The following is a 25,772-nucleotide window of genomic DNA, read 5'->3' on the forward strand; positions in this document are numbered from 1 at the left end:
GCGTCCTTTCCAAACAAAGAGTAAGTTTTTTGGGGGTATTTATTAGGGATTAACGTTTCGTAAGAAATGTGCGTATTTCACATACTATCTTATATATAAGTGGGCTATGAAATATTTCTAATTATCAATGAAATTATTTGGTCTAGAGATGTAAAAAATACTATGGCTTTACTTTCAAGACATGTTTTTGATTGTTCGATATAATAAAATGGCTTCTAAATTAAAATAAATTGTACAGATGTTAAAATCCTTACATATTGTTAAAGCTAATCAATAAATAATGGTTTACATACTCGCAGCAGACTCGCACGACATCTATACTCTATTTGCGTTAATACAGTCAGTTCGAGAGCTATCCATTTCATCATTATTCATAGTTAAGAAAGAGATGGAAAGTTAAGTTGACGCCCTATTATTAGCTCTAATGCACACGATACACCGATTAATTGATAAATATAAAAAATATAGTAATGATTTTACTTTCTATAAATTTGTTAAAAACATTAACAGGAGTAATGATAAGTATATCAAACGTATATCCGTATCATGTGCTTTAGAGCTAATGCTAGGGGCGTAAACCTGTACTTATTATTTACGAGGGATTAATTAATAAATACGTTGTTGAAAAAAGACAAAATTTATAGAGCATGTTTTTATTCATAAAATTGTAGTTTTAAAAACATTTAAATCTCACTAAAAAGTTGTCTAATTCATATGAAACAATCTAATATTACTATTGTGAGGTACTGAAGCTAGCGAGTGTGACGGACCCTCAATTTTTTAGGTTCTAAATAATATTTTTGCTCCGTTCTGATTTTTTTAAATATATTTTAAAATTTAATAGTTTAAATTAGACATTATTATTTAGGATTTTCAATGATAGTCAAAATGGTTCAATATATAAGAAACTATATAACATTTTTAATTTATTTGAAAATAGGTTTATAACTTGACTAAATATTTCCAGAAGAAAAAAAAAATATATTATTTAACGTTAGATTTAAAATTTAGATATTTAATGATAATTCTAAATATTTTATATCATTTATGAATAGGTTTAAAACTTAGCTAGATAATAATAAATTAAGCATTGTACAGTGAAATCTCAATATAGCGAAGATCACGGAACCAATGAATATATTTCGGTATACTGAAAATTCGTTATATTGAATGTAAGGAAGATGATATATTTTTTTTTTTTTTATTTTTAATTACCATATTTCTACATATTCAAAATAATCTCTTATAAGGTTGACAAATCGTTTTGGTCCATTTTTAACGATACTGTATAAAACACAATAAAATTTGTAAATATAATGTTTTATGAAAAAAGTTTGAGGGTCAGCAAAACACCTGTAATGTCGCTTTTGATCACTTCTCGCACACGCCAAGTCAAGGACAAACTGAATTCGGAGAAATATTGTGTCAAGTTGTAACTAAATATCTTGAATTTATCTATTACGAACGAGGAATAATGGCACAGAACAAAAATTGAATAAAAACCATGACGTATACTTATTTTGCCACATCGGAATTAAAAATAACCCACTCTTAGATATTTTGGCTATCGATTATTCCAGGTATGCAATCACATATTTATAATCATTGTAAAATGTTGTTTATTAGATAACATTCAAGAAACTACACATTTATAAGTTGTCCCTTGGCTGATATTTATAGCGTTCCCAATGCGACAGCGTCGATTTGATCGACATTAACTTTCAATCCTCAAACATACACGTTCACGTTTAAAACATACCTGGTTTATTAGCAATTCTTAAAATCAAACGTATATGTGCTTTAAGTCGGAAGCAATGACAATGTTTATGTAATATAAAGGAAAAAACTCACTTTTCGGTCTCGGAGTCCGGCGACGGGAATTCAAAATTTGAAGATTTCATTACGAAGATTGTTGTATGATTGTTTTTCTAATATAATCAATGTATTTTTCTTATCCTAAAAATATTATGAATATATTAAATTTTTATAGCTCTAACACACCTAGTTAATTTGGAATCCGATTATTTATAAAAGGAGAAACTCACTTTTCGGTCTCGAAGCCCGGCGACAGGAATTCAAAATTTGAAGATTTTATTACGAGGATTGTTTTATGATTATTTATTGTTTAATCAATGTATTTTTCTAATCCTCAACACATTAGGTATATATTTAATTTTCATAGTTATAACACACCTAGTTAATTTGCAATCCGATTATTAAAATTCAGTCGAATGACGAATTAATGAAAATTATTGTCACGTAGCAAAATTTTATTATTAAATAATAATTATTTAAAGCCGTTGTCACGGTACTGTCGGCCATCTTGTTTTATATTTGAATGCTTATTTTTCATTGGTCGAAACAACAGAACGAATTACTGGTGCCTCGGAAAGCAACGAAGCAAATTCAATTTTTATTTTTATTATTATTTATTATTTTAAATAAATATATTTCCTTTGTTTACGTGTATTATTATATACCGTTCTTACAAAGCAATACGATTTACAAAGTAAAAGATTGAGCATAAAATGTTTTATTATAAAGCGCGCGTGTCATTATATTATAAATTATAAAGCTGAAAAAAATGATAATTTCTTATACAAAAAAATATTTAAAAAAATATTATTTAATAAAAGAACAAACTAGTAAAGACGGATAATTATCTAAATAACATTTTCTTTATTCTGTTTAGAGTTCAATAATTTTTATCTCAATGAAATGTGTTTCAAAATTACATTAGGTTTAAAAGTTTAAATGTTCCGTCCTAGAGATTTGTACCAACTCATACCTATACACATATTAGATGCAAGGAAAACTTGTTAAACGGCACCGTTTAAAAAGTTGATTGGAAAACATCGTCGGAAAGTTGGTGTTCGTTTTTTTTCTCGTTGGCGAAATTGGAAAAGTCGAATTGCGATTTTATCGCAGATTTCAAACACTTCTGATTGATCGTTTGGAAGTAATTCGCTTAGCGCTGCAACCATGTTATTTATTTGGCATACGAGCGAATAATCCGGCAAGATTTCATTGTACTCTCCCCTAAGAAAAATCAATCGAACATTTGTAAATTTTCTCGGGGTGAAAAACGTTGCAGAAAATCGTTTTCGAATGTTCTCGCGCTTCATCCATAGATGATATATGTTAGGAACTTTGCCATTTGTTCGGCGCAAGTTAGGGTTTGTTTCACGGTACGAATTCCTGAGATAGATAAGTGTTGGTATTCTTTTTTATCGTTTTGTTAAAAGTATAACTATTTGCAAGTTGTTGCATTGGACGCTCACAAGCGGAAAAGTTGTAGACGTAAACCGCTAAAGTTTTCCCCATAAGAAATGTCCCGGCAGAGTATTGCCGAAGTACTATTTGACAAATTTTTAAATCGTTCAATTTCATACTAAATAAATATAGAGGCGAAACACAAGTTTATTGTAACATTGGTTTTCAAGTGGTGAAGTTATAACTGTTATGTAAGATCGTTAATGTTCAGTGAAGGATTTCTCACTTGGAATCTCAGTATGTTTTAAATTAATTCAGACTTCATAGAAAACACAAATAATAATATGATTTCACGGGATTTAAATTTACACTTAAAGAACGTTATTTTATTTAATCTATATATTTATAAATATACTTACATATTGTATTTCTATTATATTGTATTTTTAATATAACTTGAAATTAAAATAAAAAACTCCTTTTTTTGTATAATCAACTATTATTCGAAGTAGGAAATGAGTAAGACAATAGCGATTTCGGGCAACAATTTGCATTGGTTCAATCCAAGGACTGTGAGAAAAACGATCAGCAAAGACCATAACTATCTTGATGGCATCTTTTCCTGATTAATGTATAATTGAAAAAAAGAACACAATGACGTGGAAACGTGTTCCTTTTTTTGTGAATTATTCAATTGCGACCTTAATGCTATTAGTTGCGTACATATTGCGTATCGATGTATGTAACAGGTTTTAAGTAACACGAAACAATTGTTCGAATATCAACTTCAAAGACCAATTAAAAGTACATGTTCCTTATCAGATTAAAATTTAATTACACGTAATGCGAATATTAAAAACATTGCAAATTTATGCCATACAATAATCTGTAAAGATTTCGAAATTCAGTGACAAAATTTTTTATGGCAGTCGAAATATTGTATAAAACTGAATGGGCGTTTTAACCGAGATTTATTAATATTCGTACAGAACAAAGGCTGTAGCATTTATCCCATATATTATGTGTTTAGCTATGGATCACGGTTAACTGCGAAGGGTTTTGTGGGAAAATAAATGGACTGCACTCTCTTTGCCCGAGGAATTTTTACATTGTAATGCTAACACATGTAACCGAGCGTGATACGAGATACTTAAAGACAAGTGTTTATGCGATGTGATATTTACATTGCATAATTTACTGGACTCAGTGTAAAATGATATATTATATTTTATGTGACTATAATGTATAACTATGATATATTTGTTATTTTGAGTGAAGATATAATATAAAACTATATATCGTGGCACAAATCGTAATATTATATACACTGCAATTTTTCTAGCTAAAGAAAATAAATTCTTGTACTAAAATATTATGAACTGAGTAAACATAGAGAAAAGTAAAATAATAAAACATTTTTTCGCTTATAATATATTATAGATTAATGGACTTGTGTATATATGAAATTAATAATTTATTATAATTTAAATTTACAGTTTATCTTTGTATAATATAGTAAACTCTATTTACCTGACTTATTTTATAAATTAAAAAAAATATTCTCAAGCGCCTAACTGGAAATATTACACGGACCACCTAATAGCATTTCTGTTTCAAGACGATAATAATCTATAGGTACCGCTGAAAAAGACCAACATTTGTTTTAAAAGAATACGCTATTTTTATTCTACCCTTAGTTACCAATTGCTGGATTAGTAATATGTATATTCGTGAGTGGATCCAAGAAGCGATGCAATTGGACCGCAAAAATCTTTATCTGAGATTCGTCAGAGACGTCTCAAACCAGCCTTATAAAATATGCGACACTTGGTCACAGAGGCAGAGACGCTGTGAGGGACACATCAAAAAACACGCCACTGTGTCATAGCTAAGGGTTTCAATAGTACTTGAATTTTCAATATAGGTATTACCGAGAGAGAAAAAAGGCAATACTGGTATTACAGGTATTAATATTATTTTTTTATTGAATTTTTCCGCGAAGTAACATCTTTTGGTCACAAAACCAGAAACTATTTTATTACAAATGCGATTTATTGCACATTAAATCGATACATTTTTAATAAAGAACTATTTATGGATCAGATCAACGAACCAAGATCATGTGTACAATATAAAAAGTTCTGAAATTTTGTGTAGCTAAATTGCTATTATTTTATATACATACCTAGAAATTCGTGACGTACATAAAAAATCATTTGTAAAAAATACAACAAGGCAGTTTTTGTCACAATTTTTTTTTAATTCCTCACTAATTTCACATACGATGTTAATTTCGTTATCTGTTATTTTGACATACAACTGTCGAAATATGAAAATGTTTTTAAATATTCGAGAGGGTGTTTGTTTTTTAAGTCCTCACTTGTGATGTACAGATTTTTTTCATCTTCTGACTGTTTTTAATAATATGTTAAACCTGACAAACAAATACTATTTGGCCGCTCAAATTGCTCGAGTGTATTTATTTTTGGCGCCCCAGCCTCCGTCGCCGAGTTTATGAAACGGTACGACCAGACAATGGCCGAGGTCAGCTTCGAATAATTTAAATGAGCCACTTTTTCCACTCTCCTCGGTATAGAATCACGCGAATAATTAAATTGCGAAATCCGCGGGTCCGTGCCATCGACCATTGTCTCGGTCCCCGTCCGAGCGGACCTTTTGTTTCATCCCAGAGGGCCATTTCGGTGACACCACTTTCAGAAATTTATCTATGTATGTAGTATATTTTAAGCGTAGATGACCTATTATAATTATAACAAGTGGTAAAACGGATCGTGGGAAACGCTCAAATGGCAATTGAGTTATTTTTTCAATGTTTATTTTAATTATCATGTTTGCCAAGTTCGTAAGCTGCGAAGAGATTAATTGAAAAATTACACACCGCTTGTCCAAAAACAAGCCGTTCAAATGTCAATATCGAAGCAGCGCGTGAGAGTGTTGGTGAAAATCCCGGAACATCAATTCGGCGTCATGGACAAGAATTGCAAATTTCAAGAAGCTCTTTACAGCGTATACTCACAAAAGATCTGTGTCTCCATGCTTAAAAAAAATCAATTAATACAACAACTGAAGCAAAATGACCATGCACAGCGAAGAGAGTTCGTTGAATGGATTATTGAACACCAACAAGTGGATGCTGATTTTTCGAGCAAAATCATTCGTTCGGGGAACCCACATTTGTTTGTTGAAAAAGTAATGCATCCATAACGTGTCACTGTTTGGTGCAGATTTAGGGCTGGAGGCATCATTGGACCATATTTTTTTGAAAATGAAGCTGGTGCTCGATATCGCGACATAATAACACAGTTCTTTCTGCTAAAATTTGATGATATTGATGTGGTCAATATGTGGTTTCAACAAGACGGTGCCACATACCATACAGCCCGTGAAACAATTCAATTACTGCATCAGACATTCTCTGGTCGCGTTAATTTTGGGACAATGTTTAAAAATATTTTTATTAAATTCCAAATAAAAAATTCTCTTACTAGAATAATAGTTAAATGTATTATTGTAGTAAAATAAATGAATATTTAAATTAATAACTATTTATAGTTTTAGTAAGCGTCGCAGGATAATAAAAAGTTCATAGTTTTTAAAAATGTATATTTTATTTCATATAAAAATTACATTTAACCTATTATAATTTATTATGAATTATCACAATGCATAATTGAAAGCATGCACATTTGTATATACTACGCACGTATAACATAAAATGGCAGTGGTGTAAATATAAAATGTTCGGTGATTGGTTGAATTTGCGTATTCATTCGGGTCAGTATTTCATTGCGAATCGTAAAATACCGATAACCGCATTCGAAATACAGATTCACTATTTATTACATAAAACAGTATTATATATAGGCAATATTAATTTCGTTTTTATTTTAAAAGCGTCGGTAAGTCATTACGTCGTTGCTATAGTGTTCCTAGTAACGTCTTCGTCTCCTTTACTATCCATCATGGGAGTCGTCGGTCTTTGGTTCTCCTTCTGTGATGTTTCTATAATTTGTGTAACTTTCGCTTCTGTCGAAGGTCTCTCGTAGAGGTAGCTGGTGTCTGCAATAGGCGACCTAGTTCTGGGTCTCGACCAACCTCCTGGATAGCTGTCAATGCATTTAAAAGAAAACTGCATCAATCATAAATATATTATGTTGCTTATAAACTATAAAAGTTATAGAGTTCTATTCCCAGAATTTCTACATATTAATAACTGTCAACTTAAGATTATGTAACAGAAAAAGCATGAAAGAATCTATAGTGCATAATAAAAAAAACTTTTTACATTAATTGTATTTTTTACAATCGCAAAAATGTCTTTAAGAACGATAGACGTTGAACTTTTTTTAAAACTGTAAGTCTAAAAGTAATTTATGGGTTTGACGAAGAGGGTTGACTTTTGATTGAGACAGTTGATGGAAAAGTATTAATCTCATGGCAGATAGATAAAGTATCGTGGAATGGGAAAATGAAGGAATTGGATACAGTTTATTATAGTAGTTAAATGCTTTGAAACAAAATCGCCTATATACTATGATATAATACAATACAATTATGAATGTCCACCTATGTTGTATTGTATAACTTCTAGCCAATTAAACAAAAACAATTAGCGTTTCAGTCCCTCTTTTGCTATAATTAAAGCGTAGAGACCTCAACTTTATTATTTGAAAGGTCAATAACCTAATAAAATATGCGTATGTACAAAAAATATGAATGGGTGCTTCCGCGTCCTGTTTTCACCGGAAATATTTATTTGTACCGTTAAATATAAGCATATAATTTTATTTCATATTGTCCGTGTTATATAAATCGCGAACAATAACAGCTTTCGACACGGTTATTAAATCTATAACAGTTTATTTAAATATAATATATATACAATACATACTCGAACACTGGACATGAAAAACGTGCGCAAAGTGGCAAAGTACAAAAAAAACATTTTTTTTATAATTTCCATTCTAAATGGGAAAAATAATATTTCAAATTAAAGTATTTTAAAGGTTCTATTTTAATACAATTAAAACTATTAGATTACATTTCTTGTACTATAAACTTGTTGTATGATTTATTAATTAAAATTTTATGATAAGCATTCACATGCGATTGAAAAAAATGACTGTAATGTTACAATATATTTACTTAAAAAATGTTGTTCAGTTTAATCTCACCAAAACAATAAACCAAAAAACGTTGTAAACAGATAATATATAATTTTGTTTAAATTACTATTATTTTTATTTTAAATATTTCATTATTGTCTATAAAATTCATAATTAAAGTCTTATAAAGTAAATCATAAATATTAAATAGCACTAAATAGTTAAATACATTTTTACTTGGATTCCAGAAAATAGAGCCATATTTAAGAACACTACGAACTAGCGTATGGTACAGAATCAAAATCGCCAATACATATATAAGTAATATGCGTTATGCATATCGAATCCGAGCATCCTCAACGTCTTATAGGAAATTTTGAAGATGAACACACAAAATTTCTGTCACTCCCAAGCAATAGAGAAAAGTATTTTTGGTTAAAACGCCTCTGCCTAAACTGTAAAATAATTCTACTGAGCAAAGGCATCTAGAAAATGTGACAACGTGACACTTGGCAATGCTGAAAGGTAGTTGATTCTGGATCGACCACCACTTCAACGACTCCAGGTATATTTGTAAAAAGAGCGATTTCGAATTTGTGCAAGTACTCTAAAACACTTTTAGGTCATCACCATATAATAAACATTTGGGGTTATTAATTGCCGCATGTATGTCATTAATAAATAACAAAAAAAAGCAAAGGATCCAGATCGGATCATTGTGGTTTCTCAAAATAAGCGAATTACTCATCGGAATAACGTTCGCCATAGGTCACATATTGATTTTTTGTGACTTCCATTAATTGGCTTATGGACTCGGACGACAAAAAAATGAAAGTAAAAGGGTATTATTTTACTATTATACTACTAAATTAAATTATTTTATTATTATACTTCTAAATAAATATGCTCAAACACTTTTTCTTACACTGAACTTACTGTTATAAAGTTTAAATTATACGTAAATATAGTTATTGTATCGTTGTGTCAAATAATATGTAAGGGTTTTTAGTACCTGTGCCACTAATCACAATAGCGCCCACTTGAACAACTAAAAGTGTAATCTCCTACACCACAAAACTGGCTAATTTTTCATTATGGGTTCAGACCAAACATCACACATCAGAAAAAATATTTTAGTACCACAAATCTAGCATTAATGACTAGCGTCAACAATAGGAAATATTTGACAAAAATCTAATAGCACAACATTTAGTATGAAAAGACGCGTACCAGAGACAATTCTTTCGATAGTTCCCGGCATTACTATCTATGTTGCAGACGGAAAGCTATCTATTAAGGCATAAACACATTTTAAATTGGTGTTTAATAAAAGATGCAATTGGTTTGTAAACATCCTCATCTGAGATTCGCCAGAGCTGTCTCGAACAATCAATATAAAATCATTCGATTACACCAAGACAGACTCTGAAGAGACATCGAAGCAGACTCAGTGAAACTCAGTAGATACATGAGGCTGGTTGACACGAGAGACGTCAGCGAAATACCAGAACACAACATCACAACGATAATTCCAGCTACTTCACCAACAAATATAACTCGACACATCAGCGAAAGCTCTGACTAGAGCCGCTATGCTAGAGCTGCATTCTGATACGGTATTATTATGATAATGTACCTATTGAAAATTGGTATCATATTTTTAGCGTCTATATGGCTGCTAAGTCACACCTTTTGGCATTAAAAACATTAACTAAAAGAGCTGGGTCCTTAAAAAATATTTTTAAAAACTCAGCTGAACACAAATATTAAAAAAAAACATTTTAAAAAAGTTTTTAAAGGTAGAAAAATCCAAGCTTAGTCTTCGTATACATATATAGCAACGACAAGAAAAATGTAAGTTAAGTGTAAATATCGATAGCCTTAAACGTATATCAAAACTCGAGTTCTTTTTACAAGCATGTTCCTTATTAGTCCATCAACGTTTACTTAATTTTATGAAATTGTGAAGCAAGTTGCATTTTTAAGTAATTTTCACCTAAGAGTAGCGTTAGCCGAAATTTACTTGATTGGGGGACCCGACAAAGCCGCGCAGGACAATACCGCGCCGACTAAGCCGCCCCGACATAGCCGCGCAAGACAATCTCGCACAGTACAACCCCGATAATGCCGTGACGATAAAGCCGCGCCGACATTGCCGCGCAAATCAAAATTATAAAATTGAATAAAATGAAAGAAAATGATTTTTTTAATTCTAATTATTATGTTTTGTAGACAGCTCTATCACTAGTGATTCACTTTTTGAACAGTTAGTCATAGATTGGATGATGCTGGACAGTTACAAAATATACCGAAATGAAAATAAATCAATATTATATTATTAAAAAAAGGTTAGATTGTTTGGTTTTACAGTGAAAGTCGGCGCGAGCGGTAGCGAGACGCCTCCCTTTTCCTATATATATTTGTAATTATTAATAAATAAAAACCATGTTATAAAATTAATTTTGTTTTGACTTTGCGCGGCTATGACGGAGCGGCTTAGTCGGTGCGGGATTGTTCTGCGCGGCTTTGTCGGGGTGCCACTTGATTGATATAGTCATACAGTTAAAATTGAAAATTTATTTACTCATACAGGTAAAATTTAGACATAAAAACACATAGATATATGTTAAATTGAGTTTTCACCGTACGTACTATATTTTAACATTTTCATCCGTCCTTCTTGACTATTCAAGTCTCGTAGAACAGTATCAGAATGCCCGCGTTGTTTTCGAGCTTATACTCATGAATTTATATACATTCTGCAGGGTCCAAATGAAATTTGTTAAACTAGACCCTCCCTCGGACCTCAGACGCATCTGTCCCTAGTGTCGGTCTTCCGCGGTCCGTTGCTATTTGCGAAAGGTCGCGGCAAAAAATCGGAGCCTTCCATTAAGAAATTTATGAGGTGGTCGCCCTACGTGCCGCGGAAAACCCTTTTTGACGTCGGGCACCCTAAGGGAAAACGAATTTTCTGAATCGTGCCATACAGTAAGTATTCAACGCACGTCACCAATGGCAATCTTTTGAAGCGTTTCCGGAAATAAAAATATCAAATAAAGTTCGTCGCATTTTCTCGTCGCCAATAGGCGTCTCAATTGAATTGACGGATAGGCTAACTTTTTATAATATATATTAAGTACAATAATATTTGTTTTTATCTCTTCCATATCATTTTTATCATATGCTAAGAATTCAATTAAAGCAACATAAACTTATAATAATATAATTTATGAAATCAATGATAAAAATCATATTCATATAATATAATATGAACAAAATAAATTCTATAAAACTGAGAAACACAAATTATTAGATTATTAATTGACATTTATTTAAGAGGTATGGGTTTAAAAATAAGGGTTTACCTAAATAACCAGCACGATAAAAGAATGGTACATATAAGTCCTGACTAGTGACCCGAAACACCTGGGTTCGTATTCAGATCAGAATTAGTGATTAATATATAATTATAATTCTAATCGATCATTACAGATTTACCTAAATTTTCTTAATCTCATAGACGAATATCGCATTAATTAATTATAATCAAGCTAGGTCGTATATAATAGGAATTAAAAAATAATTAGCTACTTCAGCTCATAGAGAATATATTGTATGTATTAAAAAAAATAAGTTCTGTTCAAAATAATACTCATATTAAAAAATAAAAATAACGAGAAATAGTTAAGAATATAAATAAAAATATTTATTTGTATGAATTCAAAGAAATATGTTCAAATCACGTTCTCTTAAGTTTTCATTTAGATACATATATGCAAAATTGTCCAGGCTGAAATAAGGAGGTATCTTCACGGTTCTAGAGTGCAATTGAGCAAATATTGAAACGAATGGAATTCAATATAATACACATTTAAGTGTTTTGGTAAAAACGAGAATATGAAATGTAACATATTTTTATCAATTTCCAAGAGAGTTTAATATTTATTTTTGATTACAGCGTAGCCATATTATCAATGGGACGATTACAACTTTACTTTTTACAAAAAAACAACAGTAACATATTATTATTAATGCAATATTAATGCATTAATATATAGTTTAATAATGAAAGTAGCGAGTAATATACAAATATGCTCGTCTATAATATTTGTTTTATTTATACTATATGTATGCTTAATATGAACATATTTTTCATTTTTTATTTTTAGTGTGCATGGTATTTTTCATTATGCAGTTACAAACTTATAAAGACATTTAAATCAGTAATTCTTCATATTACAAATCTGATTTCCAAACTAATTGCAAGCAATGTGTTAATATCAACTGAGAAAAGAGTAACAAATATATTGAAATGCAGTTGCTATTTTCTAATATTTTAAAATCTACTTTAAGGTATGTGATAAAATATAAATAAAAGCCAAATATTTTTCTGTTTACGTGGGTTTTTTAATATAGTGCTTTAAAGTAAATTATGTTATTGCTCCTGTTTTCAGATAGTCAAAATTTCAACTTAATTTAAAATGCTGACGCTGTTTGAAATATATAATTCTTTAACTAATTTTCATCTTGGAGATGTATGTCAGTTCATTTAAATAAGATGTGATATGCACTGAAAATGTTCAATAAGCCATTTTTCAATTTAAGTGTAGGTTTTCCTTTTGACCTAATCATTGTACATATGGCTCGTAGTTAGTTACCAGAGAATTTATATATTTAATCCTTTTAATTTTTATTGAATTTATTTTGTTAATAATAAAGACATTTATACTATTATTGATGTAGAATGAATTGATAATTCATGAAATGAAAATTACCAATTTTTTTAAATCATCATAAACTAGTTTCGCTAATCTTTTCTTTATTCAACCAGCATTGACTATATCAAACATATAATAGTTATGCAAAATACTTATAATGTTGCTCTTTTCGCTTTATACAAATCTGTGAAAAACTTGGCGTTTAGTAAACCAAGAGAAGTCAGTTCTTTGAAAACTTGCTTTCAAAACTTTTAAGAAATTCATCGTCAATAAAAGGATTTGCTTTGATTAAAAATTAAATTAGCAACCAAATTACTTGCCTTTATTAAAATAAAGACGTACAATTTTTTACAGATTTTTATTTTTTGTATTTAGCACATTTGTTGCAGTTTCATAAATTAATTATAATGTCTTTAAAAATGCAGTTTTTATGCTTTATTTGTTGCAACAAAAAATAGTAGACTGAATTTTTTTCATGAAATGCTCCAATATTTTGACGTTTCATTTCATCAGTTTTATTTAGAAATATTGTAGAAGCTACACTAAAAATCATAAAAAAATTAAATCTCATTAAAAATTTAATTTTTAATAATATTGCTACATGGGCCGCATGGGTCGCTAGTTGGACATCTCTGGTGTAAATAATATATGGAAATACATATATTTTATTTTATTAATAAAGATGTAATAATATTTGATTATATATACAATTTTAATAATTATTGCATATGCTTTCTTATTATAAGTTATGAAATGAATTATTCCTCAAACAGCAAATATCAACAATATTATCTTTTAAAAAGCATGTATTTAAATAGTTAACCCTTTGAGAAGTATCGCCGTACATGTACGATCTTTCACTGTTTTGAGGTACCCCAGATAATTACAAATATTCATATATATATCTGAAGAAATAATAAATAAAAAACATTATATTTTTATAATATTTTTTTAGAAATTGATAAAATTTAAACGATATTAATTGAAAATAATGCCAATAAATTAAAGAATTCGAAATAAATAAACCTAACAAATAATATTTAATATTAATTTGTTAAAAAATATTGAGCGCCTCTGAATTGATATAAAAAAATCCACAAAACCCAAATCATATATAAAAAAATGTAATATAAATTAACGAAATTTAATAATGAAACTGGTAAAATAAATTATTAAAAAACATATACAAAAAAGAATCACTGATTTTTTTTATAATTTACTACAAAAACAATGACAAAAATAATAATGGAAAAGTTTGTAAAATTAACTCCCAGAAGTATACTACAACAAATTACCAAATGTGTATAAATTAACTCACTACTCAAAAGGCTAAGGCCTAAATTTAAATTTATTTTAACATCGCATTCCTCAAACAGTTATTTTGATTTTAAGTTTTGTAGGTAAATTTATTATTTCAGTCTGATTTTTATTGTACATAATTATAAATTGTAAATAGTATATATTAATCTGAAGAATCAGATGTTTAAAATAAATTTAATAAAAACAGGTACTATTAACATAAATTAATATTGTATTGTACAAATAAATTAAGAAAAATGCTTTCTAAATAATATTTAAAAAGAATTTTTCTTAACTTATTAGTACAAGACAATATTAGTTATATGTTATGTATAAAATAAATGTTTCTTGCAAATTCAATATGTTATATTGAATTTCCAAGCAACATTAATAGGGATGTTTAATAAATACAAATATAGATATTTGATAAATACTAAACCATATTTATTTATTAGTTTTATCCTTTTTCATATAAACTAAAAAACATTGTTACATAGAAAGAAATAGAAATAGAAATAATAAATGCAATGTTATATTATATATTTGTTTCTGCTATTTCCAGATGAACTCTAAATAAAAGCTGAATTATTAATACCTAACGTCCTTCCATCCGCTGGTTGCCACAGCTCCAGAGTGACGTCCTCCTCCACCCCTGCTTCCGTCGTATAACCAACTGGATGCATATCCTTGGTCGTATCCATCACCCCATCCCGAGCCGCCGCCGCCCCCTACTTCTGGCCGCCCGGTGGCGAAATAATATCCTCTGCCACTATTATCAAACCCAGAAGTGCCTCTGTAAGTCTCGTCCCACGGTCTGAAACTTTCCTGCTTTCTATACCTATCATCCTCGGGTTTATTATCATACCCATTGCCTCTATAATAACGATCGTCATAACGATTCCGATCCCCATAATCTCTCTCGTAAGTCGGTCGTCTACTATAATCGTCATAACTTGGCCTTCTTGCAGGAGCTCTATCATACGATTGCCCGCCGGAACCTCTATCATCTGGATAATAATACGAAGGCACTGCAACTGGAACTGGAATTTGGATTGGCCTTCTCTCGTATCGATCATCTGGATAATACGGCCTTCTATCATAGCGTTCTTCCTCATAATAAGGCCTACCGCGATATGGATCCTCATACAACGGAGGTGGAGGAGGCGGCGGTCTTCTTTCATAAGAATAGTCTCTATCGGCATAGCTTGGTCGATAACGATCTCTATCACGATCTCTATTTCCACCCCGATCATAATCACGATCTCTATCACGATCATGGTCACGATCATGGTCACGATCACGATCGCGATCACGATCCCGATCCCGATCTCTATCCCGGTCTTTGTTCTTACCACAGTCTCTATCACAATCGCGATCACGATCCCTGTCTCGATCGCGATCTCTATCTTTATTTTTATTCCTATCCCTGTCCCTATCATCATTTCTATTATTGTTACCCTTCTTTCCGTCGTCGTACCGGTTATCCGGTCTCGACGATTGTTTGTCGTCTCCCGGTCCACTCTTATTCCTATCATTTTCCGGTCTACCTCCATATCTATCGTCGTTCTTATTTTCGTCCCTCCTATTATTGTACCCCTTATCTTCGTCCGGATACCTGTCTCGATTGTATCTATCATGTCTATCTTGTTTGTCATCGTCTCTCCTGCCCGATGATTGGTAATCGTCGCATCTTCCGCAATCTCTATCTCTGCTGGCTCTGGAATTCCTCTGAACTGGTGGCTCGACGCCGTATCTGATCAATTGGAACAAATCAGTTTTTTTACCGGAACTGTAAAGCGATGGACCGGCGGTAGTGGTTTCTAAGGGCACTGGGATAAAAGTGTCGCCGCTAACGACATCTGTCAGAACCAGGAGTAAGGTCAAATACGCTCGCCACGACGTGTATGAAAAGTTCTGAAAAATAATAAAAATATGATTTTCAGACAACATAAAAATTATGGGTATTAATAATACGAAATTAAGCAATTTATAATCACATTCTAAAAACACATTTCGTTATTCTGATGACTATATTAATTGCTCAACTTTTAAAATGTAGTTATTCGCTTAATATTTAGATGATAATTTTAATATAATAAATCTACACAATATTTTATAATATGTTATTAATTACATTTAAATTAATAAAATTAACTTAAATGAAAAATGCCAGATCCTTGGATTAACAAATATAATTTACGAACATTTTATAATACATTTTGATATACATACGTATATAAAAAAATAATTCAATGATATATTAAATATATTACCGTATTATACTTTACCTTACATTAATTATGTATTGCCTATTAAATTCTATTTTAAAAAATAGCCCTGTTTTAAGTATGCATATTTATACAGTGAAGGAAAAATATAAGCATATGTTGGTATTTTTTTATAATTTGTGATTAAACAAAAATAAATAACTATAGTTAATTCACGAATTACAAGTAACTTGTTTTGAGACTGTTTTTCAATTAAGAACAATTTTAAAAGCAATTTTAATTTGATATACGAGCGATGTCTTGCAATACGAGCAGAGCATATTGCGTCATTTTCTCCCCAGCAAATTTAAATTATGACATATTTTTACTCTATATGTATGTTACTTTTCTAATAATTATTTGTAAATAATCCAAAAAAATAGGAATATCTTAATCAAATCTTCAAAAGCAATAAATAAAATAAATGTGCAAACAATAAAAAAATTAAAATAATATATGTATATGCAGTGTGATCATTTCAGGTGATATTCTGGTAATTTTAAATAAAAGCTATGGAGTGGAATTGCAATTAGAATATACGTACTTTTAACTCGTAAATACCTCATGACTTTGTAATGAGTATTCCATTTAAAAACGAATGTTGCTCTATTGAAAAAAATATTTTACAAAACCTTATTAGCTTTAATTTAACTGTCAATTTGTGTATTTTTATATTTTATGTATAAATAATTCTTCACGAGATATCAGCGTTTAAAATATCATTAGTTGTTGTTCACATATTCATATATACGTATCATAATCGTAAAAAATTCGACAGAACAGCAATTTGTAGTTGCCAAATATATTTGTTAAATACATAATCCTAAAATTCAACTTAATTACATCTGTATTTTACTAGCTCTATATAACATATAATACTATAGTAAGTACAATGTTTTGCAAAATATTTAAGTTTTGAAATCTTATACAATTGATTTTTATAAATTATGCTTTTTTAGTTCGAGGTATATATTGTTAGTTGAATATTAATTAGTAAAATTTACTTTAGGTAAATATTGAAATATAATGCAGCGTATATTACGTTTATTGTAAAAAAGGTATAGATATGTTGGTGTTCCCATATTTATATCTATATCTTAAACTAAAATCATCATTGATGCATTATATATAAAAAAATATTCATGAATTAAATCAGATGTGACAATTAGAATACCTCTGGCTTACAATTTTAATATTTTATGTATGAAATCTGATACAGTATCTTTTTAATTTAATTTAAAATACTTCCTAATTAATATATTACATTTTTTTTAGATAAATAAGGACTAAAAAGTATGAACGTTAGAGTATTAGATCATGCTCGTATATATATATTCAGAAAACAAATATACAAATTAAACTCATTTTCATTTGCATATATATCAAAAATGTCCTCCAAATTTGAAATTTAGTCTTAAGCTTATACAAACACAGTTGACAACAATTAATTATACCCACGACATCAACGGGTATAATTAATCGCGGCACAGCATTGCTAGAGTGGATCGAACCGGGCAATGTTCGTTTGGAACAATACGACTAAAGCCTCTTTTGCTCTGAACTAGGTTCCGATGAGAGCATTATGTGTTTGCTAATTACACAAACCTTCATTTGCTCTGGAATAGGAGAAAAGTTTTTTTTTCTCCAGACGACTGAGGATAATTTCATCGATTGAGCATACGAGGGGTATTTGGATAGGAAAGAGTCAAAGACCAAAATATATTTATTTCTTACGTATATTATTTTAGGATTGACTCTTAACAAGTTATATTGTGTTGTTCTATACGTTTATTGATTCTGACGTAATAAAAGTCTCACAACTACAACTACATCTACAAATCTAATATTTTTGTAACCGATCTATCAAAACAATTTCATAAGTAAAATGAGCGACCTTTCACTCCTTTCTTCATTAGTAACGGCAATTATTCCTGATTAAAATTCACGACATGATTTTGCCATATTTAAACAGCTCAAAACAAGTAAGTGATAAATTATGGAAGTCTTTAGAAAAAAGGAATCAGCGGAATTATGATTTGACACAGTCATTTTAAACACTAACTGCAAGCATAGCAACATAGTGCATGGTGGAAATGATCAAACTACCAATTCTCGCGGATGCTGCAATGTTTCTAATCGAGTAAAAAATCGTTTATATTCTCACTAGTGATGTTTAAAAAAAAATTAAAAATCAAATTATACGTAGATATTTATGAATTATAAATATATGATATACATTGTATTAATTTGTATGAAATTAAACTGCAATTTTATTAGAGCTAAACTTTAAATATTCAAAGAGCAAATATTTGCTATTATTATTATTATTACACGTCGTTAATACTCGAAGGTTTTTTAATATTTTCCCATGACGAGAAAAATCCATTTTTGTATTCAAATTTTAACGAGCTTATGGGTAATATGATTTCGAGACACAATGGCACCTGAGAGTGTTTTTTTAAGACTGTATCTGACAGTTATTTTTTATTATCATTAAAATATATTATATTAAGACATAATATACCTAACTTATTATATATCGTATCTTAAAAAATAATTATTATTAATATCTATCTCGCGTTAAGACGCATTTTAATAATAAATAGTTGGGCTATAAAGGTAGTTTTATTAATTTATTATCTATGTACGTCTTTTTTTATTGGTACTCCAGGCATGTCCTAAGCGGATTTAAAACTGAATACAGGACGTCAAACTGAACCAGAAGAAGCGAAGAGAGAAGCGGTAGCTTCTGCAATCATCGATGGTCTGAAATTTGGTCATACTTTTTTTGGTTGAATTTCATACGTACTTAATGAATTTACATAAGTTGAAAAGCTCCTAAAGTTCTGATGCTTTGAGCTTAGAATTGTATGTTAAAGTGTGAATGTCAGTAGAAGCGTCAAAGACGTTTAATGATCATTAAATAAAAGTATCGAAAACCGAACTGTTAGATACTGACAAAGAGAGCAGGTGCCAGATTTATATGACGATAAAATCAATAAGCAGCATTGATGTCGATGGTGTCTATGTTGAAAAATAAATATGTATTCCAAAGGTAATAAAAAATAAAATGCTCCAAGCATTTTTTCTATATATATATATTTTACGATTATTCCCCGTACATAATGGTAATGGCACTACAAAAAATAGAACTTTTAAAAAGCGGCTGCCCATCTACGCCCTTGGTTAGTTAGTATACCATACAACACCACCTTATGTATTGCACACGTCGGCACGATGCGCATCTGCGAACCAGCAATTTCCGATCGGTTCCCAACCATTAAGGCTTTACGTTTCTCCATAGGCGGCAAAGTTTGAAGAAGTGGGTAGAATTCCCTTTTCGCGAATTCCATCTCGACTAAGCGTCGGAATTTCCGAACTGAGATGTCGACATCGATTCACTGAGAGGCGCCCCGCAGAATATCAATGCAACCGTCGCGTCGCACACACGTCGTTTTAAGTGAATTGAGGGGAAATAATTATATTTTAACATTCGATGCGCATACGACCCGGTTGTTCTTGCAGTGAGTGCAGAAAGACATTGATTGACTGTGTGAAAAAATTCACAGTACTTTCATTAAACAGCCCTTGTAGAGGACATAAATTATTTCTCTTTGGCTTTTAGTAGGATGTATATTTTTGTTGGTTTAATCAATTTTATTAAGCTCATATTCAGATTTGATTGCAGAAAATAATGCAGATAATTGAAAATTACCAAAAGATCTATAAAATAATTGCATATTCTATCAAAATATAACTTGTATATGTCACTTTAGTAACAAAAATTACGCTAATAATATTTTTCTACATATTGCAATATACTTTTTAAACCTCTTTACTTTTAAAATAAATTTATGCTATAAATTACTTGAAACATACTATTAAATATACCTAGTATGTTAAGAGAATGAGCCAAAGACAAAACTTTAAAAAAAAAATACGAATCAGGCTTGCAACACAGCAGACGCGTCAATTGCGTTAAAATGCTTTCAATTATATTATTAGCTACAATTGAAAAAAATAAAAATATAAAATAAAACGTTTGTGGTCACAGCTTAGAAGTAAAAATTTTAGTCAAAGAAAAAAAACAATAAATTAAGTGCTAATTAAATTACATTTAATTTAAGATCTAAAACTATTGATATGACTTATTCAACCCTTAAAGCATTTTGAGCTTTTATTAAAATTCAAAGTTGTTTTTATCACAGTCTCCGATATATGAGGTAAGATGTTAATGTGGCTACGTGAAATATTTTTTAGTATTTGTTGAAAGAAAATGACAACGTGATTTTTTTTAATATATTATTTTTATAGCTATTAAGAAAAACATGTATTATTCGTAATAATCAACACCGGAAAAGAATATGTTAAAATTATTTTTTATGGTAAACTTACTTTTTTTTTTATAAAATATCGATCTAAGGGCCGCAATGTATTTATTAAACAGAGATTTTCATTCTAATTTATTGACCTATTTACGTAAATATATTGTCAAGATATTTATTTTACATTTTTCTAAATATTTATTTAACTTTTCAAAAGAATTTTGTAATTTATTCGATAAGTGCGTAATTTTTATTTTGGGATGTCGTATGTGTACAAGATAAAGAGAAACGGACCGAGCAAACTACAGTTAGATTTTTTAGTTAGTTAGAAACAACATATCTTTTACCTTAAAGGTATGAGTGTATTAATCGCAGCAAATAGTCAGGGGTCTTATATTTGTATAGTCTGTGAAGCAAACATACCGTGTCGAAAGCATTTTCTGTATCAAACATTAAAAGGTCCGTACTCTTCTGCCAAATACAAGATATATTGAGTATCTAAACATCAAATGTACCTGCCAGATTTCGTTCCAGGGATATTTTCCTTTGGGTCAAATAAATAAAGAGAAAAGAAATGCATTATTTAAAAAAATAAATACTTTATCAACTTATTTTTCTTTGCTCTTTATTAACGCTAATGTAGAAAAAAGTACTTTTATTTTAAAGTAAAAATTCAATAATTTTTCTCATCTCTCTCAACTCATCTTAATAATTCTTACTATAAAGCAAAAGTTAGCGAAACTATTTTTAGGTAGCAACAGCAATTTCATAATGAGTTATCGAGCTTTAAAATACACAGGTATTTATTTTAATGTTTAACTATAAGACGCTATATAGCGTAACATATAATAAAAATCAAATCTAATGACGTAATTATAGCAATGAGACCCAACAAGTAAAAACGGATGACAGAGCTGAAATCAACGTGTAATTTTACATGCAAATCAGATGTAGTTAAACTTTTAGGCTCCGTGGGTGAATGCTAATGAAATTACTAATGGCGGTCTACCGATAGCAATATATATATATAATTTCTTATAGCTATAAAAATAATATATATTATTCATCACTATAAAAATACATAGTCTTATATAATACAATAAAAACAACATTGAACTTCAATAAAAGCTCAAAATTCCAAAGCTCATATTGCTTTAGAGGCTGTAATGGTTTTAATTAAATGTAAAAAAATTGGCACTAAATTTACTGTTTATTATTGTTTTCTTTGTAGCAATTGTCTTAAGAACATAAAATATAGAGTAAGCGTTAGATTTAAAAAATCTGTCTAGGTTTATGATCTAAGTTTAACAGCATTGCATAAATTTTTATTTAAAAATGCATGACAATGTACAGCACTAAAAACTGAACTACGACTTCAGAAGATAGTTTATAATACAGACATGTCATTAAATTTGTATTATTACTTTTTCATCTCGTCATTAAATTTGTATTATTACTTTGAAAGCAAAAATATTTTTTTTATTGTAAGATTCCTAAAACGACGCGTGTGCGTCGAATTGGATCAGTGATTCGAGAAATATCCAGACAGTCCCGTTTATTGCCCCTCGTGCCAGCGTTTATGCCAATTTCGGAAATGCGGATTGGACCCTGATGAAAAGACTCCCGGATGCTGCGTCTAGTTTGATTATACAACATCACGCCACGGCTATGCTTTACGGAAATACATACAAAAATATGTACGTACAACTTCGACTAGGTGCTCCATGGATCGTGACGCGAATGCGAAGTGATTAAAAACGTGTGTTGTGAAGTCGAATTAGAATGACTCAAATCTGTTTTTTGTTTCAATGTATCATCGAGAGTATTGTTATCTTTAAAACATGCCTTTGCAACTTCAAAGTACTCGTGAAATTAACGCAAGATTTAAATTTGCCGTCATTTGTGCAGTAAATTTTGGCAACCCTGAAAAAAAAAATTGTCAGGGTTAATAAAAATGGAGCGTTACACTCCAAGTGTAACGCTCCATCAATTTCTTTGTCTCGACATTTCTTTGTCTCGTTAATTTTAGGACACCCTTTATGTGTTAAGTCTAAGAAATCTGTGTTATTTTTTTTTAATACGCCAATAATTGATTAATAATAAAAAAATACGGCAATATTTTCGAGTAGAGCATAAACTTTTTTTAATTAATAGTTACTATTTGTTTTATTTATAGTACTGTTTTTAATTTTTCAGACAATACGTTACTAATTATGATATAAATTTGTGCTATATAAAAAAAACAGCAAAAATGCGTGCCAACATTTAAATGACTCATTGCGATATGTGTAGATGCGTTTTATAAAATTTGAGTTGTTCATTTGGAAGAGTGCCAGCATCAGAGCCGTTGATATAACAACGATATTTTTTCAATAAAATATATATTTAAAAATATGTATTTTGTATTTTATAATTTTAAAAGCAAACTTCTTAATGTATTACCAGTATTTTTGAGTGCAATACACTATATGACTTTATTTAGCAATGTCAAAAAAGACAATACAAATTGTCTATTATAACGACATTATTAAAAAAAATGTCATTATAAAACATGACCCTCAAATATTGTAAATTACAAAAAAAAAACACAAAGTTTCACAGTACAAGGACATATTTTGTAATATAATACTACAGCGTTAGTAAATAACCAATATTCAAAATAATCTTTGTTGAAATGACCTATGAATAATATATATCTATTTTTTTCTCACAGCCTTCTGAACTAATAATAGTCTATGTTGTTTTTAACTTATTACACAATATATTAAACATCTACAGTTAACGTGAATGCAATTAATTATTCACTCCCAGTGTTGCAATAACAGAGGGATGAGAGTTAACGTTTCAAATTAGCGTGACCATAAATTACCGAAGGGGCGAACAGGAAAATTTACTATATTGGAAAACGTATGTGAATCGTTAGTTTACAACTCTGCAACTTTGCTTTTCTTCCACTTCACGTAGCCTATTTACGGGTTTAAACTACGCCGTTCTAATGGTTATTTTTAACTTAAATGCAAATTAGATGACGCATCAATCTATGGGCGTAGTTATTTTAACTGAAAGTGCGCATTAAGGTATTATTAATGCCAAAACCCTATTAGTTTCAGCAACAAATGACCACGAAGAACCCTCATTTATGTATGTATATGTATATTGTAATTACGGTCAAGGGTCAAATATTATAATTGCATATTATTTTACCCGAAATCACTTATACACATTTTATGTACTCAAATTTAACAAAACTGGCATGCTAGATATCAATTAAAATATATACATATTTTTTTACAATTTAATTTAAGTGATTAAGATTTTTTTAACATATACATTTTTTAACATTGAACTATTATCTACGAATTTTAATGATACACAATATTGAAAACTTAAGCTAATAACTTAATACAAATAATCCAACCTATTAAAATAACACATTAACTGTATTGGATGCATAAAAATAGTTTATGGAATAGGCATAGGAACTATTATTTTTACATATATATTAGTATTATTTTTATTTATATATATATTTAAAAAATCTTGGTGAACTATAATTGATCGGAAATAATTATTATATAATAATCATTAATTCTGATCTCTCTGACACGATAAAAATTTAAATCAAACACATGTCTTTTAGGTCAATAGTCAGAGAATTATACAACTCGTCTATCCTGCTGGTATTGCTTTTATTTCTATTAGTTTTGCTATCATCGATTAACTGACAAAATTAACTCACAGTCTCAGAACCAGTCATATAAATAAGCTATTATAAGCACTATACATTTAAATATAAAATATATATTTTTAATCATGTAATTATTAAATTGTATTTTTATTGAATCGTATTGGTAAAATCGTTATATTAAAATAAAATAATAACAAAATAATGCAACCCACAAAATAAGAAAAATACATATACAAAACTAAGCACAAGATTCCAAAAATAACATATCTATTCCTAAAAGTCAATATCCAATATTTGTACAATTATTGAGATTCATAATATCTAGATCATAAAACTCATTTTAAAAAGAATTAAAATTTGATTATCATCATAAATTATAAAAATACAATTTACTACGTAGGTTGTGAATAATATCAAGATCAAGCTAATTATAATATCAAGCAAAATTATATTGTACAAAGTATGTTTATAAGATAATGAGCTATTGAATTTATGGTACAAACCTTATTGTGATATCTATTCATTTTGATGAAAATGTAAACAGAAGCACTTGAAAACTTTCAATTAACTGTGATTAATATTTCATTGTTTATTTTTACTATTTAGTCATTTTCACTACACTGAGTTAAATAACCGCACTGACAACTTATGGTATGTAATTTGTATATGTACATAAACCGGATGTGCAACACACTGACCGATAGTCAAGGTACAAATGTTAAACTCACACCGCCATTTTAGCCTTATATGTGTGGTCCCTGGTGGATTTATGTTCCCAGGCTATTGTTTCGTTAGCTTCGCCGCGATAATTAGGGCCAACCAAGAGAAACGGTCATCGTGGGACGCATTCATTCGATTGACACGCGCATGCAAATATTTTATGAAAAAAAAATTGTAGATACATGTAAAAAGCAGGAAAAAATACTAAATATACACATTTGATAAAAATATATTAATTGACGTTATTCAATAAAATACAATATTTTAAAACAAATATTACATTTTTGGATTAGATTAATTGTTTTTTTTTTTAATAATGAACCAGGGATGTTAGTTGATACTAGTGAGCACTAATAACGAAAAAGCTGTCTCAAAACATAAAAAATTTAATATGAAAAAATAGCTAATTAAAATAT

At 29.5% G+C, this 25,772-nt stretch overlaps 1 protein-coding gene across 1 annotated transcript; it reads right to left on the reverse strand.

Annotated features, from left to right (window-relative positions):
- Nucleotides 1-6,823: 6,823 nt before the first annotated feature.
- LOC148232049 (uncharacterized) lies at nucleotides 6,824-25,356 on the reverse strand. The gene is made up of 3 exons (XM_088192126.1): nucleotides 25,140-25,356; nucleotides 14,952-16,270; nucleotides 6,824-7,340 (listed from the first exon to the last, which is right to left on the reverse strand). Exons 1-3 carry the CDS (start codon nucleotides 25,158-25,160, stop codon nucleotides 7,142-7,144), a joined length of 1,539 nt encoding a protein of 512 aa, XP_088048252.1. The 5' UTR covers nucleotides 25,161-25,356; the 3' UTR covers nucleotides 6,824-7,141.
- Between the last annotated feature and the right edge of the window lie 416 nt (nucleotides 25,357-25,772).

The sequence above is a fragment of the Plectrocnemia conspersa genome, unplaced genomic scaffold, assembly GCF_051122295.1.
Source record: "Plectrocnemia conspersa isolate PC_06_02 unplaced genomic scaffold, ASM5112229v1 ptg000009l, whole genome shotgun sequence".
In the NCBI taxonomy this organism is placed as follows: domain Eukaryota; kingdom Metazoa; phylum Arthropoda; class Insecta; order Trichoptera; family Polycentropodidae; genus Plectrocnemia; species Plectrocnemia conspersa.